The sequence below is a fragment of the Oryctolagus cuniculus genome, chromosome 12, assembly GCF_051225735.1.
Source record: "Oryctolagus cuniculus isolate XC-2025 breed Fujian yellow rabbit chromosome 12, ASM5122573v1, whole genome shotgun sequence".
Taxonomy (NCBI): domain Eukaryota; kingdom Metazoa; phylum Chordata; class Mammalia; order Lagomorpha; family Leporidae; genus Oryctolagus; species Oryctolagus cuniculus.
The window spans coordinates 12442748-12468089 of NC_142878.1; the positions used below are offsets into that span (position 1 = coordinate 12442748).

Below are 25342 nucleotides of genomic sequence, written 5' to 3' on the forward strand. Positions count from 1 at the left end.
TTCTTCTTTCCAGACCATGTATTAATCATATTTGAATGGCCAAGTGGAAAAGAATACACATGTTCACTGTTTGATCATGCACAGCTTTGGGTGGCACCATGGCACCCCAGCTCTTGGCTTCAAGGTCAGAGTGACAGGGCAGTCACTGCCTAAAGCCTTGGGAGGGAAACACAGAGGAGCTCGGGGCAGGGACAGCCCCCAGCATTTCAGATCACAGCCAGTTCTGCCCCAGGGAGCTCTGTCTTCCTTCCACTCCCTGCCTTTCATTGTCTGCCCTGCGGCATCTGAGGGTCTGATGGCCCTGGCACCCCTACAACAGTGGATGGACTGGGGCTCCTCACCCAACCCTGGAAGCACCTGCTGCATGACTGACCAGACTGGCACTGCACGCCACGGGAAGTAACTGGGAGCATTAACCAAGTGGGAGAGGGCCAGGCCATGGAAAGCACATTTCCCTTGGGGTGGGGGGTGGGGTGGTTAAATCCATCACAGGTCTCTCGGGCAGAAACACTCCTCATGGTGGCAGTGCTGAGACGCCCAAGAATGGATTTTTTTTTTTAACGTGGCACAAAAAAAAGAAAGAAACAAAGGACATCTAGCTCATGGAGCTGATTCTTCTTAAGGAAGGGTTGTTTTGGAAGTGAATGCATTTGGTCTCGCTCATTTCTGGTTCTCAGCACAGGAATGCCTGCACTGGAAAGTCCCCTCCCATCGCTTGCTGGTGGCCGAGGGGAAGGAACTGCTGCACTTGGGTTGATCATAAACCAAGCACTGAGCCTGCCTTCCGATTCTGTGACTGCTAGGTGATCACAGCAGGTCGCAGATTACAAACCCTAGCAAAAATCTATCGCTGCGGAGTTGACTAACGGGTGAGTTACGGGATTTGGAAGGTAGAATGAACTTGCCGCAGGCAACTTCTGTTTCTTTTGTTTTGTACAAAGAGCAAAACATTAAAAACCCTGTTGTGGGTTTTCTGAAGCTCTTGTCATGGTGGTGGGGGTGGTGGCCTGAAGGGTGCATCCCAGGCCCACCCCCTTACCCCCAAGGCTTCAGACCCAGCCTGGTGGCCCCGACCACCAGGGGGCAGCACTTGGCCGATCATGGCTCCAACACTGCCCTAGTCCACGGAGTGCAGCCGGAGGTTCGTTTAGCTCCCCTCAGTCCAGAAGGCAAGTACCTACAATGCTTCGATGCGACTCCCTCAGGTGTGTTTGGCAAGTGCCATGCCCTTTTCTGCCAGGACGGTCACCACGTAGGTTTTCAGCTCTGACATCACTGAACAGGGCCACGTATTTTTCCAAAACACGAGAGATCGGAGGACAGCCAACCTGTGGCCTGGCAGGAAATCTCTAGACATCTTGCTTACTTGTTCCTGGCCCCGAGCCATCCTCTGAGGGACTTGTGCTGGCTGTGTGAGGCCAACACAGATGAGCATGGTGGTCCCAGTCTTCTCCAGGCCTGTCTGTCTGTTGTTCCTTCTGCATGATGTCTGTCCGGCTCGTGCGAACAGAGGATGATGCATAGCTCCTGCTCTCCTGATCCAGGTCCAGCAGCAACAGCCCCCACCAGGCACTGGAACACTGGTCATGAGAGCTGGACATCCCAAAGTTCAGACTCCTAAGCGGGGGTGATGAAGGAGGGGGCTGTGCCGGGACAGCGGGTACCCTGGGGAGAGGACGGTCCCCAGAGCTCGGTTCAGAGAGCAGAACCATCGTGTGGCAGCCTCAACGAGGGCTGTGGTCTGCAGGACGCTGCCCCGCTGCTTGCTGGGGCATCCTGGTTGAAGGGCAGGGGGTTAGGTGGGCAGCCAGGTGACTGCCCCAAGTGCCATGGAGGAAGGAACAGATCTCCCAGTGGGTGTCATGGGTGTCCTCGTGCTGTCCACCTTGGAGTGCAGGAAGTGCTGTTGTCCTGGGTGGGGCAGGCACTGTGGTGGGCTCAGTCCACTTGCTTTTGGGGTCCTAGCTCTGTGTCTGTGGCCAACGGGGTAGGGGCAAAGGGGCCAGAGGAGACGGTCTTTTTTGCCCACCTAGCTCTAGTCAGCCCTGGCCAGCTGCAGGACACGTGGCCCCCTCCTCTAACTCCTGGCTGGCTTCCTTTCTGGGACAGGACTAGCACAGACTTAGGGGCCAAATTGATCTGGTCTGCTTAGCTCCTTCCCTGCTGTGCAATCGTGGGCAGATGATCTTAGCCTCTCTGGGTCTCAGTTTCCGGGTCTGCAATGCTGCAAAGGCCATCTTCCCTGGGGGAGCGGTGAGCGCCGCTGAGCTGTGTTGGGAGAGACCCAGGTCCCCTGCAAGAACTCGCTGAAGTCTTCCCCAGCCCTTGGCCTCCAGCGAAAGTGGCCACTGTCCAGCCTACCATTGTCCCTGTCCCTCCTCATCACGGCAGTTCCTGCACTAACTGGTGGCTGTCCCTTCCTGTCTTCGTTCCCCGAGGAGGTGAAAACTGGCCTATTCCTGGGCCAATCCTCACCACTGAGGGCACCCAGCACCACTGGGCTCCAGTTGGGGTCTGTGGAGGGAGGCGCATTCTGCCTGTTGGGAGACCCTTGGTCCCCTTCTGTGTGATGAGGTCAGCAGTCTTTCCGCCAGGGCAGTCCCTGCCTCTGGTGGAGCTGAGCCCCAGGGACTGGTGGAGCTTCTCCCAGGCCACTCCCAGCCACACCCTGGGCACTGCACAGCAGGGAGTCCCCTCCATGCCCAGGCGCAGGGCATGCACTGGCCTGAGACTGCCTGCCTGGCTCAGCTGGGCACACAGAGGAGAGCTTCTCTTCTGCACCAGGGAAAAACACGTGGATCCCACCATCAGCTGTGCCTTCACGGGCATCAGAACAAATCAGAGATCCCACATCCAGGAACAACGCAGTTAAGCAAGGAGATGGGGCATAGGCTAGGCTGACCAGGACAGGGCGCGGGGGGGTGGGGGGGTGGAATGTGAGCTCAGCCTCCAGGAGGGAGGGAGCAGGGGGGGAGCAGGGGATGGGACAAAGCTCAGGTCTGTGCACTCTGCTATGGTCCTGGATGACATTGTGCTTCTCTGCACGGGCCTGACTCAGGGGTGTCAAATGCTGCGTGCCAGGGGTCCCTCTGCTCTACCTTATGGGGCTGGCGCTGTGGCACAGGGGGTTAAGCCACTGCCTGTGATGCCGGCATCCCATATGGGAGCCAGTTCAAGTCTTGGCTGCTCTACTTCTGATCCAGCTCCCTGCTAATGTGCCTGGGAAAGAGTTCTTGGGCTCTGCCACTCACGTGGGAGACCTGGATGGAGTTCCAGACTCCTGGCTTCTGCCTGGCCCAACCCCAGCTGTGGTACCAAGTGGGGAGTAAACCAGCAAGCGGATGGAGATCTCTCTCCCTCCCTTCCCCCCACCCTCCCTCCCTCTATCTCTGACATTCTGTCTTTCAAATAAATACATAAAAATTTTTTTAAGCCACTTAGGTTTTGAAAACAAAATTCCTACCTCAGTAGATACAATGTGGAGTTATAGAAAATAATTGAGTTTCAGACTTGGGTCACTTGATGACCACGCAGCTTCTTGACTAAGTATGAACTAATCTTGAGAGAAGACCTTACACGTTCCCCCAGCTGCATGAGGAGACTTCAAAAGTTCATGGAAAAATGGAACTAAAAGGTAAGTGTATGTTCAGGCAAAGAAAATGGAAATCCGTGTGCAACATGCATTCCCGCGAAATTTTTGAAGGTTGTGTGTATGGATGGATTTCAACATGTTTTGCACTCTTTTAGTCTCATTTTCCACAAATTTTGAAAAGCACCCTTGCATGTTATAGATGTCCTCCCACTCTCCCAGAGGGCCCTGTGGCCTTTCTCTAGGGTGACTGTGCCCTGGTACAGTCTTCTGGCAAACAGGAGGCGACCTGAGATGCCACTAATGTCGGGGGACTTCAGTGCACCGCGGTGGCCAGCAGCCAAGGTGGGGCTCATGGAGGTCAGACAATAAAATTCCTGTGGGCCTGGTGGTGGTCACAGCTGGGACAGCTACGCTCAGCAAGTGCTGGAGTCCCCTTGTTCCTTAGCTCTGCTGCCACGGAGTGGCTCCTATTTTGGTAGGAGTTGGAAAGGAAGTGAAAGTCCTGGAATTCTCCCTCCCTACCATACCAGTGAATCGCAGGTATCTAATTCCTACCTGCAGGGAGCTGCAGAGATGAGCGTCACTATCCAGGACCTGCGGGATTTAAGGGGGGAGGTCCCTATGTGCTCCCTGTCCTCCCCCCCCCATTGACCTGTCTGACCTCTGCAACAGGCAGATGCACCCTGGAGAAAGGCAGTAGGTCACAGCAGTGGCTGTCCCGGAGGAGGCCCCTTTGCGGGACCCCTGTCTCAGCCCTGGAGAACTGCGGCTTGGTTGTTGCTCTCCCTGGCAATCTGCAAGGACAGCTGGGGAGGGTCCCCTGTGTCCACGCCTTGCCACAGGGGGGTGTTGGTTTCCCGCTCTGTGCTGTGAACAGAGATGCCACAGGACACTGCAAGGCATCCCACCCTCACCCGATAAGCAAGGAACAGCACGTATGTGAGGGAGACCCCAGGGCGAGAGGCACACTGCACATGCACCCAGGAGCCGGCGCCTTGGTGAGGCAGGTCCCGGGGAGCATCTCAGGACTCCCTCACCGAGTGCAAGATCTGTTGCTCTGTGCCACCGTGAGCCTCTTGCTTGCTGAGACTTTGCATTTTGAGCACCCTCGGTGCCACTTGGGTGTCCTACCCCATGCATCTCCCCAGGGCCTCTAAGGTTATCGGCTTTGAGTGAGGCCCCAACACTCATCATCTTCACCCATCACTCATCAGCCAACAGGCCCAACAGTGCCCAAGCCTTCATGGCCACCAGCACTGGCGCGGAGAACGGCAGTGGGTGAATTACGGTGCACAATTCCAGGTTCCGGAACAGAGCCGAGACTTTTGCACATCTTCTTCTTCCTAGGAAACAGCTCCGGGGGCTGTCGCTGTGGCGTAGCAGGAAAAGCCACCACCTGCGATGCTGGCACCCCATACGGGCTGTCATGCCAGTTGCAGTCCCAGCTGCTCCACTTCCCATCCCGCTCCCTGATAATGTACCTGGGAAAGCAGCAGAAGATGGCCCAAGTGCTTGGGCCCCAGCAGCCACGTGGGAAACCAGGAAGAAGCTCCTGGCTCGTGGCTTTGGCTTGGCCCAGCTCCAGCCATTGCAGCCATTTAGGGAGTGAACCCAGCAAAAAGAATCTCTCTGTGTCTCCCTCTCTCTTTGCAACTCTGTTTTTTAAATAAATAAAATAAATCTTAAAAAAAAATAGAAAAGAAACAGCGCCTGGAGAGCAGTTGCCGTGTGATGAGAGCTGGGCTGAAGAAAACCCGGGAGCCCCAGGGCAGGGCGTGAGCGGGCTCAGAGGAGACACACACCCCTGTTTGTGCCACCTCTGGTCCCTGGGAATGGCCCTCGGACCTGGTGGGAGAGGTGGTTCTCTGTGCAGTGTCCCTTCCAGCCGCTAGGGGGCTCGGAGAGTATTCTTGAAAAATGGTGGGGAGGGGGAATCACCTTCAGTGGGCGGGGCTGTCACTTTGCTGCACTGAATGGCAGCCTAAGAACTCGGTCTCCACCACTGATTCCCCTAGGGAAAGTTCCCACCTCCACCCCCCAGGGACACCTGGCAATGCCTGAGACATTTACAAGAGAGAGAGAGAGAGAAACACTCTCTTCTGCTGGTTCACTCCCCAAATGCTACAGAGCCAGGGCTGGGCCAGGACAAAGCCAGGTACTCAATCCGGGTTTCCTATATGTACGTGGCAAGGACCCAAGTACGCAAGCCATCACCTGCTGCCTCCCCATCGGCAGGAAGATGGAGTCGGTAATGGAGGTGGGACAGAAACCCAGGCACTCTGATAGAGGATGTGGGCATCCCAAGTGACTTTTTAACCACTAGGCCAACCCCCCCAAACACTTTTGATCGTCATACCTGGGGGTGATGGTGGGGTGCTACTGCGTCTATCCAGTAGAGTTCAGTATCTGAGTCAAGGTTCTCCAGGGAAACAGAATCGACAGGGTTTAGGGATCTATAGAACAAGATGGAGAGGGACTGGCTTAGGTGACTGTGGAGACTGAGGTGTCCCACCATGTGCTGTCTAGGAGCTGGGGACCAGGAAACCCGGTGGCGTTGCTCCAGTCCAAAGACGCAGGCCTGGGAGCCAGGAGAGCCAGCGGTGTAAGTCCCGGTCTGAGAACCAGGAGCGCTGATGCCTCCCGAGAACCAGGAGGAGGGGTCAGGAGAAGACGACGTCCCAGCTGGCACAGGGAGCGTGCGCTCCGCCTCCTCTCGCTGCTTCTATGCAGGTCCTCAGTAGATGGCGGTGGGAGAACGGCTCTTTCTCAGTCTGCGGATTTCCTTTGGAAACACCCTCACAGACACACCTGAAAAGGAGGGTTTAACAGCCCAGCCAGCGTCTCTTAGCCCAGATAAATGACATTGCACCAGGGATTCTGCTAAACCTTTCAGTTCCCTGGAAGAAAGAACTAGCCGGCCTTAAATATCAGCAGTCACTGCTGAGAAACCGACTCACACACATTCACGTGCAGGTGGTCAGGAATTTGGAGAAGCAGGAGTCGGAGTCTGGTGATGGACGTACGTGTGCGGCTACGGGGATGGAATGGGGAAGGCACATGCGGATGGAGCTCTCAGAGCGTGAGGAGAGCAGGGAGCTATGTGGTTGCCTGCTTACGTTCACAAGACGACCTTGTGCCAAGGAGGCTTTTAAGGCTCAGTGGGTGGGCAAGATGGCAGGCTGTGTGATCCCAGTCAACCTGTCACTAGCCCTCCTGGTATTTGCTCCATGGGCCGTGTACACAGGGAAAATGGCTGCAGGATGGAGGCCGTGGACGAGTGGAACCGCGTGGATTTCCTCTCGCAAAGGCCAGCCTGGGGGCCAGTGCTGCTGTGTGTCAGTGACCGTTTGGTAGCCGAGGGATTACACTGGACCCCTGTTGTTATGGAGGAAACCCAATTTCCCCTCCCCGGAGTAGATGTACCCTAGTTTCTCACTTTTTTTTTGACAGGCAGTGTTAGACAGTGAGAGAGACAGAGAGAAAGGTCTTCCTTCCGTTGGTTCATCCCCTAAATGGCTGCCACGGCTGGCGCGCTGTGCCGATCTGAAGCCAGGAGCCAGGTACTTATCCTGGTCTCCCATGCAGGTGCAGGGCCCAAGCACTTGGGCCATCCTCCACTGCCTTCCCGGCCCACAGCAGAGAGCTGGACTGGAAGAGGAGCGACCGGGACAGAATCCGGCGCCCCGACCGGGACTAGAACCTGGGGTGCCGGCGCTGCAGGCAGAGGATTAGCCTAGTGAGCCGCGGCGCTGGCCTGGTTTCTCACTTTCTAATATGCCTGCCCCAAAGGATCACCATGGACTGAGAGAATACCTTGCCCACCATTCTGCCATTCTACACGGTGTTGCTTCTGAAAAGCATTTCAATTTGCAGCTACGGGTGTGCACAGTGGATTCACTGGGCACACATCCCATCAACCCAGAAGCAGCTGCCTGAGAGGCTGGGGACCTCCCTCCGAAGGTTCATCATGAGGCCAGCAGGAAGACAAGTGCCTGGAAGGTGGGAGCCTGATCTTACAGGCCCAGTGCCCGCCGTCCGATGGTGTCAGTCCTGTGGCCAGGACCTGCGGTCTGGGAAAGAAGAGGCGGGCATGTGAGTGCCTTTGTCACCCTTATGCCTCCTAACCAGGAACCTGTGCTTCCTCCTGGTTTAGGTCTCGGTTCCCAAGGAAGCAGGTGGCACAGTGATGTCACTCAACTGGAAGCCCAGCTTTTGGGCTTCTCAGGCTTCTGAACCCACCCGTTATCAGGCAAGAATGGAGCTGTTGCTGGCCAGCGGGGGCTGGGGGGCGATGTCTGCAGCCCAGGGCGCCTTTAATCATGCCCATTCCCCAAAATAAAAATTAGCCGTGCCCTAGAGCTTCTAACAGAAGGACTTGTGATTCAGAGCTTTCTGGAATGAAAGTCTGGATTATCTGTCAGGTGAAGATCCCAACAAGCTGAGGCCGGCCTGGGTGCCAAGAATCATGGCCTGGGTAGAGAAGAAGGAAACTGTGCATGTCACTGAGTCGGCAGCCAACTCCAGTTCTCTGGGCTCTGTAGCAGGGAGACTTCTTTCTTATCTCCTTCCTTGCTCAGTGTGTGTGCATACACACAGGGACGCATGCATGCATGTGTGCATATATGTGCTGTGTGCTTTTCTTTGCCCATTGTGTGTGGACAGATGGGAGACACAGAGGACTTGCTTTTTCTGCTTGCTTCCAGTTTCTGTTAGTGTTGTCCTAGCAACCAGTGCTTTAACACCAGTGGTTTGCTCCAATTTCCCGCACACCTCCCCTCCACCCCTCCATGGAACAACTTGCCAAATCACGCTCCATCCACCAGCCATGGCAGCAACCCCTCCCTAGAGCCCCCAGCCCAACCCTGGGCACCTCCTCCTCGGGGCTCCTGAGGCACGAGCACCAGTGGGCAGAGTCCCCTTTTCATAGCCCTGAGCCCCAACTCTATGGAGCGGCCCCTTCCAACTTGCAGCTTTGGACGACTCAGCCGCTTGGCTCTGCCCCCAGCCCTGTGATGGAGCTGCTTTCCACAGGCCCTCACGTCCTGGGAGCTGTTTCTTTCTTCCCCTTCTTTTTTCAGTCTCAGACATCTGCTTGACCATTTCCCCACGTTAAATTCTCTGTTAAAATAGCAGGGGTGGGGCCAGCGCTGTGGCATAGCCGGTCAACGCCCTGGCCTGAAGCGTCAGCATCCCTTATGGGTGCCGGTTTGAGACCTGGCTGCTCCACTTCCCATCCAGCTCTCTGCTGTGGCCTGGGGAAGCAGTAGAAGATGGCCCAAGTCTTTGGGCCCCTGCATCCACATGGGAGACCTGGAAGAAGCTCCTGGCTCCTGGCTTTGGATCAGCGCAGCTCCAGCCATTGTGGCCAATTGGAGAGTGAACCATCAGATGGAAGCTCACTCTCTCTCTCCCCCACCCCCACACTCCTCTTTCTGTGTAACACTCTAACTTTCAAATAAATAAATAAATCTTTGAAAAAAATAACAGGGATGACTTCTGTTTTCCCAAATGACACAGACTGCTGGAACTGGCGAAGGAATTGAGTCTGCTCTCGGCCTTTTGGCTAAGATCAAGTGTAGTATCTGTTCTTATCAGAAAGTCTGCTCTGGGTCTCTGACTTCACAGAACCCAAGCCTGCAGCCCAGCAGGGTAACCCGCCCAACTCCAGCTCAATGCAGGGGTCAGACTTTTTCTCCCAGTACAGGCCTCCTACCATCGCCCACATAGTCTTCTTCTTTTTGAAAGATTTATTTACTTATTTATTTGAAAGGCAGAGTGACGGAAGGTGGGGGTGCAGGGAGAGAGAGTGATGGAGAGAGAGACAGAGTTCTTCCACCTGCGGGGTCACTGCCCAAATGGCAGCAACAGCCAGGGCTGGGCCAGGCTGAAGCCAGGAGCCTGGAGCTCCATCTGGGTCTCGCACATGGGTGGCAGGCACCCGAGCACTTGGGTCATCACCTGCTGCCTTTTAAGGTGCGTTAGCAGGGAGCTAGATTGGAAGAGGAGGAGCCTGGACTTGAACCAGTGCTCCGATAGGGATGCAGGCCTCCCACGTGGCAGCCTAAGCCGCTGCACCGCAACACGTGGCCCTGTGCAGACTTCGAGGCAAGCACCTCTCAAAGCTTCTAACACAGGAGCTTGCCTTTCTCGTGGGGCTCTCTGCCTGTCGTCAAAGAACTAAGAACAACCTCGCGTTTCTTAGTAGCGAGGAACATCAGAGCCAGACAAGGCTGTTTTATGGCATTCATGCGATCCCGGGCGGGGTGGGGGGTGTCCAGCGGCCAGCGCCCTGGCGAGCATCCTTCCAACAGGGCTCATCTGCTCTCTCCCAGATGTGAGACGAAGACCCGATGTCCCATTGCCGTGGTCGGTGGGCCTGTTCCCTGGGATGGCAGAATTCTGCAGTGTCCCCGTCCGGGAGCACCAGCAAAGCTAAGCTGGAATCCTGGCTTCATGACTGACTCCTCTGCACCTTTGTTTTCTTGTTTTTCTCAAGATCTGTATCTTGGGGCCGGTGCTGTGGCGTAGTGGGTAAAGCCTCTGCCTGCAGGGCTGGCAACCCAGAGGGGCACCGGTTTGAGTCCTGGCTGCTCCACATCTGATCCAGCTCTCTGCTGTAGCCTGGGAAAGCAGTAGAAGATGGCCCAAGTCTTTAGGCCCATGCACCCGTGTGGGAGACCTGGAAGAAGCTCCTGGCTCCTGGCTTCAGATCAGCCCAGCTCTGGCCATTGCGACCATTTGGGGAGTGAACCAGTGGATGGAAGACCTCTCCCTCTCTCTGCCTCTCTGTAATTCTGCCTTTCAAATAAATAAATCTTAAACAAACAAACAAAGATCTGCATCTCTTCTACTTCCAACCCACAGGGTTGTCACGTGTGTTGAATTCCACAGTCCACAGAATGTGCACGGTGTCCATTTGGTGAGTGAGGCACTGTCTTCACCACCTTTGTCACTGTCCCCGGTGTCACTGCATAGTGCACAGCACACAGCAGGCACTCAGCCCCTGGCTGTGATGGGCCCTGGGTGCATTGCACCTGCCTGAGACAGGCTTGGGGTCCTGCAGTTCACCCCAGCCTTTCGGGGGGTGGGGCTCATCCTTTCTCTTATGGGGGGACACTGTCTCCCCTCATAAATAAAAATTCACCATAAAGCACCCCCTGCATGTTTCCAGCTGTCATCCTCTTGCCTATGGTAGCCATCTGTAGTGAAACTGCATTAAGGAAAACTTTACTCAGCTTTCATGTAGATAGGAAGTGGCATGGCCATTCTAAAAAGGAGAGGAATGATTGTTCCTCTCATGTGAATAACTGGGTTTTTCTTTTCTTTTCTTTTTTATTTTGAAAGGTAGAGTTATGGCGAGGCAGAGAGAGAGGTCTTCCATCTGGTGGTTCATTCCCCAAATGGCCACAATGGCTGGAGCTGTGCCAATCTGGAGCCAGGAGCTTCTTCTGGGTTTCCCACGTGGATGCAGGGGTCCAAGGACCCGGGCCATCTCCTACTGCTTTCCCAGGCCATAGCAGAGAGCTGGATCAGAAGTGTAGCAGTCAGGACTTGAACTGTTGCCCATATGGGATGCCAGCACTGCAGGCAATGGCCTTACCTGCTATGCCACAGTGCCAGCTCCAAACAACTGGGTTTCCATCTCATCTGAGTGGTGGAGTGGATGGATGGGTGAGAGAGCCTTCTTCCTCCTGGGCCATACAGCTTTTCTTTGAGGTATTTGACCCAGCACATGGAAATGAGTGGGCAAATAACTGGACCAACCAATGCTTTACAAACAGGTTGATTTTATTGAGTAGGCATCACAGCTTCTCTGTGTCAAGTAATGGAGAAGCTGCGTCACACGGATTACAGAGCTATTTTTACTTGAAATCATCTTCCATAAAAGAAAGAAATTAAATACAGTTCTTCTAGAAAAAGGGCCGTAGTCGTTAACTGGAAGTGTTCCAAAATGACAGCAAGATCTACTACATATTGCAAAAGTCGGTTTAGTACTTTAATACTTGACAGAGTCCCAACCCTCACCCCCCCCCCCCCAGGACAGCTCCCACAGTGCGTTTCTGCTTTGAGGATGGACCACACTGCAAAGAGCATCTGACTGAATCAGAATTAACACTCGCAAGTAGAAAAGGGTTCTGGACACCTTGGTCAAAGTAGTGTGATGGATGACCCATTTTGCCTCTGTGGTTTTGTTTTGTTTTTGTCTACAGTCATCAAATAAATGGGAGGAACCAAGCAACAAAGGTTCATTCCCAAATCAGTGAAATTAACAAGAACAAAACACAGGGAAAGGAGAGAGGAGCGGGACAGTCACCGACTTTCTCAAAGGGCGGAGCGCAGGTTCTCGGGGAGGAGCAAGTGCAGGTGTCCTCCGCTATGGTGAACTCCTACAAGCCTCAGTGAACAGAGCCAATTTCATCAAAGGTGGAGGTGAATGGCTCCCAGGCTCCACAGGTGAGGCAGTGAGCGGTTTCTGGGAGCTCCGTCCCCGTGTGGACCCCGAAGCCCCCTCTCTCCTACCAGCTCCTTTCTGTGTACGACAAACAGCCCAGCATGTCCCTGCCAGGAGCCCAGGGAAGACCAGCGTGGCTCTGGCAGCGTGGGGCTTGCCTCTGTGTGCACGTGCCGAGCCCCCCGCAGGTGCGCACAGTTATCTCACTAGCTTTGATCTTGCTCGAGGGAGACAAGCTGCCCCCCTCCCACCTGCAAACCCTAATTCCTCATTGATTTGGTGGTTCAGTGTCTGCAAGCAGAAAGCTGTGCCAACAGGCAGACAGTGCTCCCTGGGCACCTGCCACGGGGAGGGGAAGGGTTTGCGTGAGCCCAGGCTCTGTCCGGGCAGCAACACAAGGGACAGCATTTATGTGGCAAGGCAAACGCAGGGACGCTCGCTTGTTGGCCCTCTCCCTGCCCGCAGAGCATCTACAAAGGGGGTGGTCCTTATGACCACGAGAGACCCTAACACACAGTATCCAGAGAGATGGCAAGAACATAGGAGAGGATTAAACAGAGGACAGAGCTTTTGAATTAGGGCACAGTAGGACAAAGATCTGATAGGAAGCTTGTAACAGTATTTTGCCAATGACTTCTAAGAGGAAAATATGTTTGGCCAAAGGACTTAGAAGTAAACGCCAAGGTTAGGCAGTTGTGAAAACCCCTGGCGGGAGGAGGCAGCTCAGCGGCAGGGCCGGGCAGCCCTGGCTGTGGGTGATGTCACTGTGTGTGCAGTGCCAGAGGCTGCCATGCAGGGACCTCAGCCCAGGGAGGTGCGTGTTGCTTGGCTCCATGGGGTCGAGGCTCTGGCCCTCCGTGCACACTGTGGACACCCAGGGACCTGGGCTCGCCCGGCTCTGTCACTGTTGCCACCCACCTGCCCTGGTTAGTCTGGGTGACCTGCCCCTCTTCCTCTGTGGCCTTGCTCTTGGGGGCTGGAAGTGGGTCCTTCTACAGGGCAGGTGGCCTCCTTCCTGTGGGCTGAGCCATCCGCTGCCAGCTGGTTTGAACTGGGAGGGATGGGAAGACACCCAAGGATGGGTTACGAGGGCTTCTGTAGAACAGTCCAGGTCTACACTGACTGGTGGAGGGGCGTGAGGGAGCCCACGGCAGTGCACCTGACTGGGAGCTACCCCGGAGGAAACCATTTCCACCTCCGCTGCAACAGCTGAGCCTCCCCCAGCCCAGGGCTCCCTAGTGGGAAGACGGTCAGGGACACCTGCTGCCCCCAGGTGGACGTGCCCACAGCCGGCTGTCACGAGCTCCTGGGCTGGGGCAGAAGCCGAGTCACCGTTCAGCTGAAGTTCTCCATGGTCTGGACAGGCGGAGAATCGGGGTTTGAGGAAAGATGTCAAGTTAGCCACTTTCTTCAATGAATACTTATCTAGTGCCCAATACGTGACAGGCATTGCTGTAGGCACCAGGGTGCTTCAGGAACAAGACCTGCCCCCACGGAGCTTACAGCCTGTGAGGGCTTGAGGGGCATAAAATGAATACACAGACAATTACAGTCGCAGTGCTCAGATGGGGCAGGTGCGCAAGCTGCACCGGGAAGAGGGAGGGAGGACGTGCAGGGAGGTCCTTGCTCGGTGAAGGGTGGCGCTGGAGCAAAGATTGGCAGGTGGCGGAGAGGGAGCTGTGTGACTCGCTGGAGGAAAATGTTCCAGATAGAAGGAACAGCAAAGGCCCTGAGGCAAGGGGCTGCCTGGTGGCTGCAGATGGTGTGCGTGTGTCCTGGTCGGAGAAGTCCTGGGCTGGGGGCGGTCTTTGTGAGCACGTGGCTTTTGTGATGGGAGACCCTCTCTTCAGCAGACCTGCTCGCAAACAGCTGCCCTCCTTCTTAGTCCTTGCTGCTTGGGTCTCCGGCAGGTTCTGCCCATACATGTCTTATTCTTAAAACCAACAGATACTCCACCGTATGTTAAAGTATATAATTTATATGTCTCTATGTCTATATATTTATCTCTTTGAGATACTTTTGTGGAGGAATAAAAAAGTATAAGCAATGTGCATCATTTTGTGTGTATATATATATATATAGGGCTGATGGGCATCCTCTTTTTTTCAAGAATAATATAAATGCAAACATCAACAAATCCTTTTGGAAAACGAAGAGAAAGGGTTCTCTTCCTAGCGTGTCTGGAGAGAATGGCCTAGGTGCTGTCCCTGTGATGCGATGTTTTCATCTCAGCCTGGTCAAGCGAGGGTCTCCATGGTGCACGGATGGCCCTCAGGGGTCTCTCCCCTGCTGCTGCTCTCCTCTGCCTGGGGGTGGGGTTGAGAGGAGGACATGGTCTTCTGGGAAAGCAGTGACCTGTATGACTAACACATCACCTGCACACTGCTCGGGCCCTCGGAAAGCCTGCATTGCAGTGTGGTCAGCGCTGGAAGTGCTCGTGGCAGTGGGGCCTCCTGGGGTGAGCAGGGCACTCTCAGCATTTCGGGTGCCTGCTGGCCTCTCTGGGACAGACCGGCCTGGCCCCGGCCACCCATCAAGCACACAGCACTGCAGACACTCGCGGTGGGCCAGCAGCGGCAGTGCCGTGCAATGAGAGGAGAGAGCTAAGGCCACTGCGGCCTCGTTGCAATGGGCCAGTTCCATTAGAAGTGAAAGGGGAGGCAGCACCCAGAGGTCTCCAGAGAGCTACCACTGGGCTGCAGGTTCCTGGCACCAGGGGCTCCAGCCACCTATGGGGTCTTCACCTGGTGTTCCTGCCCTGGGGAACTGGACTCGCAGCCCTGCAGGGCTGAGGGGGGAGCTGATGAGGTCAGACAAGGCAAGATGTGCCAAACCATGGAGACATATTTTTTTTTACTTGTTGGAAGTGTTAGGGAAATAACACAGGAGGAATGCGATTTGTAAAGTCCACATGGAGATGACGAAAGTGAAGGATCAGGTCAGAAAGGGGGCCCCAGCCGGCAGTGGGCACCGGCAGCTTTACCCCAGGTCACCTGGCAAATGAAAGGACTCACACAGAATGCAACTTACACACACAAAGGTTTGGCAAAGTCTTTTTTTTTTTTTTCTTGCACAAATTCCCTCCACTGATAGGTACAGCCCTTTTTCTTAAATAGTGTGAAATATATTTTGCTAGGTCAAGTTTGTTTTTGCAAAATAAGCTGTGGACACAAAGGCAGGGAAGGCAATTGTAGCCACGGCCCTTCCCCAGGGACGAGGTGGGGGCCCTGCATGAGGGGTGCACCTGGGGGTGAGGTGGAGAGTCCATGTATCTTTAGCCACCAAAATCCTGACAGTAAGCTACTGGAGTTGAGAAATCATTTGGAAAACATTCAATTTGTAAAGGAATAGATTCAGACGCCACCAGGTAGAACTAGGGAAGTTCACAGTAATCTTGTGAAGGTCAAGGGTTCACTAGAGAGGAAAGGTGCAGAACCAACACCCATGAACCAGAGAAAGAAAATCAGTTTCAATTGAAAAGGAAAAGACAGTTACACAGTCCCACCTCCAGGGGGCGTTAGCACAGACCACAGAAAGCACTGAAACCCCAGGAGCCCCCAGCAGGGCCCCTGCCCACCTCCTCACCCTTCCAAGGACAACCCTGCTACAACAAGGGTGCAGAATATTGCTCTGCGGCATGTTCTGAAATCATATAAAAATAATTTCTTTGTACAGATTAAGTTTGGCTTGTAAAATTTCAACGTAATGCAGCACAAAATCTACAAACAGAATACACGAAAACACCTTTCCTTAACAGTATATTATTATTATTTTAAAAAAGCATTTACCTAGTGGATGCATGTGCAGGAAATGTGAACCTCCACAGGGGTTTAGAAGTATCTGGATCCTTCTGGAAACTTGTTGTCACTTAGAGACAGGGCTGCTTCCCACACAGGGAAGCTGGGCCAGATCGGATAGGCGGGGTCTGCCAGGGCGGCCACAGTCATGGACCCAGTTTCTAGCAGTCCTGTCTCATGAGGTCATGGGGTCATGGGGCCTCTGACCAGAGCTTCCTGAACGACATGGCCGTGCTGTCCGTCACAGGCCCAGCACACACAGGGCTGGTGCTTGCACCCCGGCACTGTGAATACTGTTTGGAGGAAGGCCAGGTGCACTTCCCTCACCAAAGGAAATGGCTGCTCTCAGTGACATGGAGGCAGAGTTACGTGCCAGCTGCCAGGTGCCCCGGCGTGGCTGGCCTGCCTGGTGACCGGCCAGGGACTGATCTCGGGCTCCTGTTCATGGTACAGATGGTGGTGGGCGGAGCTGACTTAGAGATGCCAGGAGCCAGAATAGGTCATGAGTTAAAAAAAAATACTCACACAAAAGATTACTCTGCATGTGGAAGGTTTCCCTTTATGACAACAGACCACATTTATTCTCAGTTCCCATATATTTATTTTTTGAACCTGGCAGAGAGCATGAGAAAAAACAAAAGATTTGCTTAGCTGGTTTTGGAAATTTCTTGTTGGCTGTTTTAACACTATAATAAAAAAAAAAATAAAAAAAAAACCTTACTTTATGTTTCCTGCCTGCCTGTGTGCTGAGCTTGGTGTCTGGATGCACATTTACGGAGCGGGCTTCCTGCGGCCTCACAGCGCTGGCAGCGAAGCAGCTGCCGGGAGACCCGAAGAATCAGAGCAGAGGGCTGCCACAGGCCCTCAACGGGAGCATTTACAACCACAGCCAGACCAGGTATGTGGGTGCTGGGAACGATCACACCTTGAAAGTATCATTCAGCATGAAAAGTAAAACTTGGGGGAAAAAATAACTTCTTAAAGCGTTTGTTTCATAAATAATTTCGATTCGAGGAACCACATGTGCAAAACTTGAATAAATTATCCAAAAGTCCACATGCTGTGGAATAATGAAAAACAAAAAGAATGACAGGAGATACTCAGTTGTTTTATTGTAACTCTTCAAACAGGTAAAAAACCTAAAGGCCCCTCCCCATTTCCTCTTCCCCGCGTTCTTCGCGTGGGCTGTGGGCCGCTGTGCGCGGCTCCCGCGGAGAGGGGCGCACTCCGCCGCGCCGGGCGCCTTCCCCGTCTTCCCCGGGACGCGCAGAGGCGGCGCTAAGGCTCTCGCAGGTTTGAAAGGATGCTTCTGTCGGTGAGGATTTGTACCCTTCTTACCCAGCTTCCCTTGGTGAGGCGGGTTGCGGTCCTCGGTGTCCTTGGCCGGGACCGGCGTTCTCCAGAGGTAATCTTGGAAGCAAGAGGCTGCATATTGCTGCTCGGAACAGGGTAGCTAAGGACACATTTTTGTTATTTATTTATTTCCTCAAGAAATGTTAGGAGGCACCAAAAAAAGAGACCGTTCAGGGATTTGGCTGCTCGTTCCATGTGTTCCGAAGCCAGGGGCAGGGCCCCATCACCTGGAGCCCCGCTACCTGGCTGAACCCAGACAGGTGCAGGTGGGTGTGTGTGTGTGGGGGGGCTCCTTCCCGGCTTCCCTCCGCCCCTTCCCTTTGGAAAGAGGGGCAGCCTCGTGGGGGCTCCGCAAGGGGCCCCAAGGGGTCACCGCCCGACTCCTCCCTGGCCGTGGTGGCGACTGTCGGCTGCAGGAGGCTCTGGTGCCCAGATCTGTGCGGGGGCTGCCCCGCCACAGGCAACCCCGAGTCGTGAGTTCGGACCCTGTGTGTGGGAGGCTCGCGTCCCCGGAGCTGCCCGTCCCTGCGCCCCGCGAGGTAGTTCGTCCGGGGCCGCTCCCCGCGGCTGGCCCGGCGCGCGGGGCCGCTGTCTTCCCGAAGCGCCGCGGGAGGCCGGTGGTGGGGGGCCCGCACCCCGGCCCCAGGCCGCGCGCTTGCTCTTAAACCCTGGGCGCCGCCAACCGCACACGAGTGACCGCTCCTTGGAAGAGGTCAGTCGCCGGGTCAGGGTTAAAAAAAAAAAAAAGAACCAGAAAAAAAAAAAAGGCATGTAAAACACTCCCTTCTAAAAACAAAGGGCTGCGAATTTCTTTATTTCTCTTTTCGAGGAACAAAAATACTCTGGCAATGGCTATTGAGTTTCCACGGTTACGAGGCAGAGGCTACGCCAGCACACCCACTTCCGACAGTATGACTTGTTTCCTATCCGTCTACTACCTGAGTGGCGTCAGTGTAGGTTCAGGCACCATGAGAACGTTTGACCAAACACGTACACAGCACTGACGGAGGCGGCGCCGGCCTCCGGGCGGACCAGGGCGCGTAGGAGAGAGAGCCACCGGCGGGGCGCAGAGGGACCCGCGCGCGGGCGCGCCGCGCGCTCAGGGCCGGGCCGCGCGCGCCTCGCGCCGCCGCCGCAGCTCCTCGCGGTAGCAGTAGGAGCAGTAGTGCTCGGTCTCGGCGCGCCCGTAGAAGGCGCAGTTCTCGCGCTGACAGCGCCGCTGCGCCGGCCCGGGACCCCCGCCGCCGCCCTCACCGTTCGAGCGCGCGGCCGGCGCGTCGGCGTCGGCGAACTCCAGGCCGTCGCGCGCCGCGCCGAAGCCGTTGGTGTAGGTCTGCGACTTGGGCTCGGCCGCGCTCGCGGGCCCCGCGGCGCCCGGGAGGGTCGCGGGCCCGGTGCGCGCCAGCGACTCCACCGTGTTGACCGTGCGCAGCGCGGCGGCGCGGGCCGGGCTGTAGGTCTGCGACGACAGCGAGCGGTTCTGCTGCGGGTACGTGGCGCAAGGCCGCAGCGGGCCCACGGCCGGCGTGCACGCCTCGTCCCGGGCGCCCGCCGCCTGCACGTGGATGACGCTCTGGCGCGCCGGCGCTGGCGGGCTGCGGCCCGGGGCGGGTCCGCTGGCGCCCGCGCGTCGCGCGCCGCCGGGGCCCGGGGAGGCCGCGCCGCCCGCTGCCGCCCTCGCCGCCCTGGAGCCCGCCGCAGGCCCGGGGCTCGGGCGCTCCTTGAGCTTGAGCACCAGCTGCGTGGGCTGCCCGGCCGGCGGGCCCGGCGAGGCGCGCTCGGGGCCCGGCGCACCCTCGGCGTCCGGCCTGCGCGGTGGCCGCTTGGCTGTGGAGGAGGAGGACGACGAGGCGGCGGCGGCTGCCGCGGCCGCGGCGGCGGCGGTGGCGGCGTCGCGGCGCCGCTGCTCCTGCTCGGCGCTGAAGCGCTCCTGCGCGCTGGTCAGGTAGTAGCCGATCATTTCCTCGTGGAACTGGTGCCGGTGGCTGGTGAGCAGCAGGCCGGCGAAGATGAACTTGCGCTCGCCCTGCATGGCGGCGCGCAGGATGTTGAGGCTCAACTTCACGTCCGTGCTGTACTTCCAGGCGTCGCCGCGCGGCCCGCCGCCCTTCTCGGCCGGCGACGCGCCCGCGGGCCTGTCGGTGGGCGACGGCGTGGTCTTCTCGGACGGCGACGTGCTGGCCGACGCGCCCGACTCCTCCTTGCTGCCCTTGCGCGCCTTGGCCTTCTTCTCCTTGGCGCGCTCGGGCGCGTCGCCGTGCTTGCCGTTGGCCGAGCCGGCGCGGCCCATCTTGCCGTGCACCAGGCCGCCCAGGCCGCCCATGTTCTTCTTGAGTTTGCTGCCCAGCGTCTTGCTGAAGCTGCCCAGCTTGTTGGCCACGGAGTCCGCGCGCGTCTTGTCCTTGTCCTTGCGCTGCTTCTCCTTGTCCTTGTCCTTACCGTTCTTGCCGTTATTGCTGTTGGAGCTGCTGCACACCGAGTCGCGGTCCGAGTCCAGCGAGTCGGCCAGGGACTGCACGTCCTCGCCCGCCGAGGCCGTCGGGGACTCTGGCTGCGCCAGGGGCGCCTGCGGGCAGAGAAGGCGAGTTAGGGTTAGGACAGCTGGCCTGCCCTGTGCTATGTGAGGCTGACGCGAGGCCCCTGGTATACGGGGTGCTTATGGGGAGTGGGGGGGCTGCCCTGCAGGTGTAATGGACAGACAGGTTTGCCGGCGTTTGCAGAAGGCTCTGGGAACCGCCCCACCTGCCCGTGCCATCTGGCCCTGTGGTCGGGGCGCACTGCCTCTCCTGGAACGCTGAGTCGGGACTGCGGGTAGGGTAAGATAAGGCCCCTGGCTTTGAGCCTCACAACCTGGCACACTGGAGAATTCCCGCGTCTGGCCACAATGCCTGCTTGACCACACGGAAGCCTCCCCCTCCCCTTGCTGGCCTCTGTTTATAAAGTTCAAGGCCTCCAGGTGGGGATGGCGTCTCACTTGCACAAAAGGTTTCTCCTACAAAGATGGTCTTCCTCCCGCCGGGCAGGAGGATATAGAACTCTGGCCCTCAGAACCCCATTTCTTGGATCACACACCACTGGGATTCAGCCATGGCAAGTTGTCTTAGGGGTTCCTTTCTGAGTGTGGCCATGTGAGGTGGCAGTTGGAGAAGGACTCTGGGGTAGGTCTGGGTAGAAAAGATGCTGCCATTGTCAGACTTGGCCTCCTGTGGGGGTGGACACTGGGGGTGAGACCCCCTGACCCTGCTCAGGCAGCCAGGAGGGCATGGCCGGAGGGAAGGGGCCGGGGGCCAGACCAGGATCTGAGGGTTTGTGGAGGGTGCAGGTAGCACCTACTGCTGCTCCGTGGAGAGACCATCCCAGGGGAGCAGAGGATTTGAACTAGCATCACTGGGTGATGGGTGCCGTGGCAAAGGGTCCTGTCTGAGCTGGCTCTCTAGGGCTGCTGAAGAGGAGCCTGGGAGAAGGCTCATTACCTCCCACCCTCAAGCAGGTCCAAGAGAGGGTTGACTCTTGGAGCTGAGTCACCCAGAAGGCAGGGTGCGTGGGACCGCCTAGGCCTCATCACCATCTGTGGGCGGTGATCCCATCTGTGGGTGGGTGACTGGCTCGTGCCCTCTGTTAAATGGGGCGGCGGCGGCAGCCTGCGGCAGCCCTGTGAACACTGCAGGTAGAGCGGAAGTGGAGCCTGCTCTGAGCACCGCCCAGCAGCACCCAGGTGCTGGCTCTGTGCCAGGTACTTGCAAGGCCTCCTTAGGAGCCCCAGTTCACGCCCAAGTACACTGGTGTCTGGGCAGGGCCAGTTATTTGCAAGTTGTTTTTACAAATCCCTTGCCCTGGGAGTGGACCACTGAGATTACACAAACATCGGTCAGCCTCTTGGAGCCCTGGCAGCCCCTTCTGCCATCCCCCAACCCAGCCAGCTCTGCCTCCCAGCGCGCTGCCTCGGCTTTTCCAAGGACCCACACACAGCTGGTAATTAATCTGCTCTGCGGCTGCACGTTGTGTTCTGATCCCAGCAGAGATAGCTTTGTGTTGTGACTTGCCTACGGTTTGTTTTCTGAGTGGGCGTGTTTATGCCTCTCCTGCAGAAAGTAAGGGGACACGTGCACACGTGTGCGCACACACACACACACACACACACACACCCCTCCCTGAGATGCATGCTCTGCCCGCATGCATTCGCGCTCCAGGCTGGGCACGGGGGTGGGGACTGCCGGGCTGCAGGCGCCCCTGGAGGCGAGCGGCCTGGCAGGGCTCACCCGGGTCTCAGAGGGGATCCGGATCCACGTCACATTCATGTAGCTGTGCAGGAGGCTCAGCTTGGCTTCTAGAGACAGGATGAGGCTGGAGAGAGAACACGTACCCAGTGAGCGGGCTGCCCATGCGCTTGCCGTCTGTCCGGGGGAGCCCAGCCCGTGGGGCGGGGAGGGAGGGCGGGTGGGGGCGGGGTCTTACTGGGCCAGCCGGGCGTTGTCCTTGTCGTCTTTCCCCCACTCCCAGTCCTTCCCCGGGTCCACTGCGAAGTGCAGCGGCAGCAGCTTGTGCTCGGAATCCGTCAGGGGGATCACGGCTGCAACAGAGGAGACGGGGTGCCAGGCAGCTCCTAGGCCCAGGCCCGGGAGCCCTGGCACTCCCCAGGGAGGACCAGGGGGTCTCCGTGCTGAGTCAACCCCATGGACGCCTACAGGCGCATCGGTGCCACAGGAAGAGTAGAAGCAGCAGCGGCCCCCCAGAAGCTCTGCGGTTTTTTGCAGGTGTTGAGGGGCGGCTGGAGGCAGCCCCATGGCAGGTCCCCACTGGGCACTGGGGTGGGAAGACGCTATTGCTGCTCCTGGGGTTGCTGAGGAAGGACCCTGTAGGCTGAGACATGTGGGGCGTGGCCTCCTTGCAGATGGCCTGGGGCTGGGCCCATCTGCTGACCTCTACTGGTTCATGACTTGGGGACACATGTCTGTGTCAGTGCCTGGGACCCATGGAGCAGCCCAGCCTCTTCCCGGGGTGGGGAGGGGAGCTCATCTGGGCTGGGTCCACTTAAGCAGGTGGGAAAGCCCCGGTGTCAGGGAGAGGTGAGCCCGGGGAGGAGGAGAGGCGAAGGGCAGGTAGGAGGTCTTCCTGGAGGTGCAGGGGAGTATGGAGAGGGGGCTAGGGCTCCACCTGGGCGCAGCCACCTCCTGCAGGGGTGTTCTCCAGGATGAGCGGCGGGAAGGGGCGGGAGACGGCACCCCGTGGACCCTGTGAGTGCACCACAGCCTTCTCCAGCCGCTCCGCACCGCATGGAGGCCTGAACGCCAGGGGCGCTGACCAGACCCGACCCGGCGCTGCCCTCGAGTACTGCCAGAGAGAAAACGCGAGCCTAGTGGCCCCCCGCTTCGCGGCTCAGCCAGGGCGAGCAGGCGCTCCCACTGGGGGCGAGCTCCGCCCACCGCAGTCACAGGGCTCGCTCAGAGGCAGGGCCTCGGCCACGTCCTGGCCAACAGCGAGGAGAAGCCCGGCTCCCCACCCCCCAGCACCGACCTCTGGCCTTGTGAAAGTAGCGGAGGTCCAGGTGCCCACGCACAGACGAGCCAAACTAGGACGTCCAGGACAAGGATCCCCCCCCCCCCCAATCCCCGCCACGGTTCTTAAAAATCAGGCAAACTTGGAAAAGACTGTCCTAGAACAATCTTTTAGCGGTTGCTGCAGGTGCCCTGGGGCTCTGTGGTTCGGGCTGTCCAGGCCGGGCCCAGGGTAGAGCTGCTACGTGCGGGAGGGGGCAGGCGCCCCCGGGCAGAGGCGATGCTGGGGGATGCGGTTAGCAGCAGGGCGCCCTCTGCCCCCTCCTTCGCCTTGGAGGGCGGTGGCGCTCCCTGGGAGAAGAGCCGCCTGCCAATCAGCACCCCGTTCCAGATGATTTGCGTGGGAACTCAGCTTGTGTGTGAAGCGCTGCGATTTGGGCTTATTTGTTTCGGAGAAACCACTGAAACCTGCACAGCTTCACACCCACCCCAGTCACTCTCCTCTTTCTCCCACAGGGCTCCTGGGAATTCTGGTCCCCACCTGCTGGGCTGGAACTGCTGCCTTCTGCCCCCTGCTGGTGGGTGGTTGGAAAACACCTGGTAGTACCCGAGCCGCGCGCCTGAAATGACCCAGCGGGTAAAGGCAGGTGCCGGCGCTCTGGGGACCCGCCTCCACAGAGGGCTGGGGCCGCAGGGCCCGGAGTGTCCTCGGAGGCCTCGGTCTCTTTCAACGTACACATTGACCTTTCTGTTGGAAACTCTTTCTGCAGAGGCGTAGCCACGCGGCGGGCTGCCCCCTGGTGGCGGATGTCCGCAATAGCAGGTGCATTTCAAAATCAGCTTGGAGAGGGTTTTAAAATTTGTTTTGTTTTTGACAGGACTCTCTTCCGTCTCTTAGCCTGGAAACACGGAGACATCCCCTCAGACCAGGCTGGACATTTTAGATACTTGTTTTCCAAAAAAGAATGGAGACATCTGATTTCTGTTTGGGAGAGTATTGTGTATTCCAACAACAGCAAGTCAGAGGAAGCACAAACACACAGCCTGTCTCTAGGCACAGACAGCTGAAGTCGCAGGGGGACCAGCTAAGCCCCAGATCTAAGGAAGAACCGGTGCCCCGGAGAGGTGGCTGTGAGCTCAGGCGGGGACTCAGCTGGACCCCAGTAGGAAGAATTCAACTAAAGTTGTTAAATTGCTAGGAGTGTACTGGTGAAATAACACGGAACCCTGAGGGGTGAGGATACAAAGCAAACTTGTGTGCACCTGCAGGCTCCTCACCACAGGACCCATTCTCGCGCTCACAAAAGACTGGCAAGAATTCCAAGAAGGCTCCTCCACAGATTTTTCTGTCCTGTCTCTGCTGGGGGTGGGGGTGGGGGCCAGGGCAATGTCTGTCATTCTGACGAGTGTCTGTCTCAGGCAGGCGCGGAGTCCTGGACTGTGGGAGGAAGGGGAGCTCTCCCAGCTGTCCTGATTCAAACCTGGACACGAAGACTCGCGGAAGGAAAGGCGATTCACTCAGCCTTTCTCGTCCTGCTGAAGACGTTCGGCTTCCAACAAGACAAAACAGTGAGGCTGACGAAGACACGGAAAGGCCAGCACGTGTACGGGAGACCATATGACACAGGTGTTGAGGCCGTCGGATGGGGAATCTAGCACACCTGACTGGCGTGTTACCGAGGCTGACAGGGAAGGTGATGCCTCACAGGATCTGATGTTTGATTTCAGCAGAGAGAACAGTTCTGTAGGGGAATCGAGGGGAAAGCTAGGAACGAACAAACTGATATGGACAAAGGATGACTGTGAGTGGCTGATCAGTTGGCTTTACACAGCTGAGAAGAGAGACTGCGAACATCAGCTACGCCAGTAGAAATTACCCAAACTGGAAGGAAAAAGGTGGGGGACGGAGGTGAGAAATCCAACAGAACACCCAAGAGCCTCGGGACAACATTGAGGTCGGTGTAAACACAGTCCCAGAAGGAGAGAGAGAGAACAGGACAGACGGCATTTTTCAAAAATCAGCATCAAATATTACCATAAATCCAAGAGAACACCAAACAGCAAAATTCCTGTGCACGGCTTCTTAAAACATTTGAAAATCAAAGACAAAGGAGAAATCTTCAAGGCAGCCATAGAAAACAGGCACCTTATATATAGACAAAGACAGAACTACAGCAGACTTTTCATGATCAAGTAGGTTGGAAGATAACGGAGTAATTTATTTAAAGTGCTGAAAGAAAACACCTGCTAACAGAGTTCTGTATACAGCTAAGCTATCAGTGAAATGGAAGGGTAAATAAGACTTTCTCAAATAGAAACAAGCAAATCCACTGTCTGAACAGCTACCTGCACCACAGGAAATGTTCAAGGAAATTCATCAGGAAGAAGATATTTACTACAAGAAGAAACTTGGATTTATACAACTAAGAGTGATGGAAATGGAACAAACATGAAAAGAAAATGCAATGCAGTTTTTCTTTTAAAAATTGCTCTGGGAAGTCCCATTCTACAGTGAGGATGGTAGCAGTGTGTCAAGTCTTTATGGCAGATGTAGAAGTTTTTTTTTTTTTTTTTTTTTTTTTTTTTTTTTTTTTTTTTTTTTTTTTGACAGGCAGAGTGGACAGTGAGAGAGAGAGACAGAGAAAGGTCTTCC

The 25342-nt window shown here is 56.6% G+C and overlaps 1 protein-coding gene, 1 long non-coding RNA gene and 1 pseudogene across 10 annotated transcripts in view; 2 read left to right on the forward strand and 1 right to left on the reverse strand.

Annotated features, from left to right (window-relative positions):
* Nucleotides 1-9135: 9135 nt before the first annotated feature.
* LOC127484080 (U2 spliceosomal RNA) lies at nucleotides 9136-9224 on the forward strand (annotated as a pseudogene).
* A 5861-nt stretch (nucleotides 9225-15085) lies between these two features.
* The window catches only part of OTUD7A (OTU deubiquitinase 7A), a 384176-nt gene continuing 373919 nt past the window's right edge, over nucleotides 15086-25342 (reverse strand). For all 9 annotated transcript variants that reach the window (XM_089309208.1, XM_089309204.1, XM_089309203.1 and 6 more), the window contains 3 exons: nucleotides 21650-21764; nucleotides 21454-21538; nucleotides 15086-19760 (listed from right to left, as the gene is read on the reverse strand). In XM_089309208.1, coding sequence (XP_089165334.1) covers nucleotides 18294-19760; nucleotides 21454-21538; nucleotides 21650-21764 — 1667 coding nt within the window. In that variant the 3' untranslated portion in view covers nucleotides 15086-18293. The remainder of the gene's footprint in view (nucleotides 19761-21453; nucleotides 21539-21649; nucleotides 21765-25342) is intronic.
* Nucleotides 16603-24606, forward strand: LOC149122941 (uncharacterized). Its single transcript, XR_016217211.1, has 2 exons — nucleotides 16603-16739; nucleotides 23568-24606. It is a non-coding gene; the product is annotated as an uncharacterized LOC149122941 (long non-coding RNA).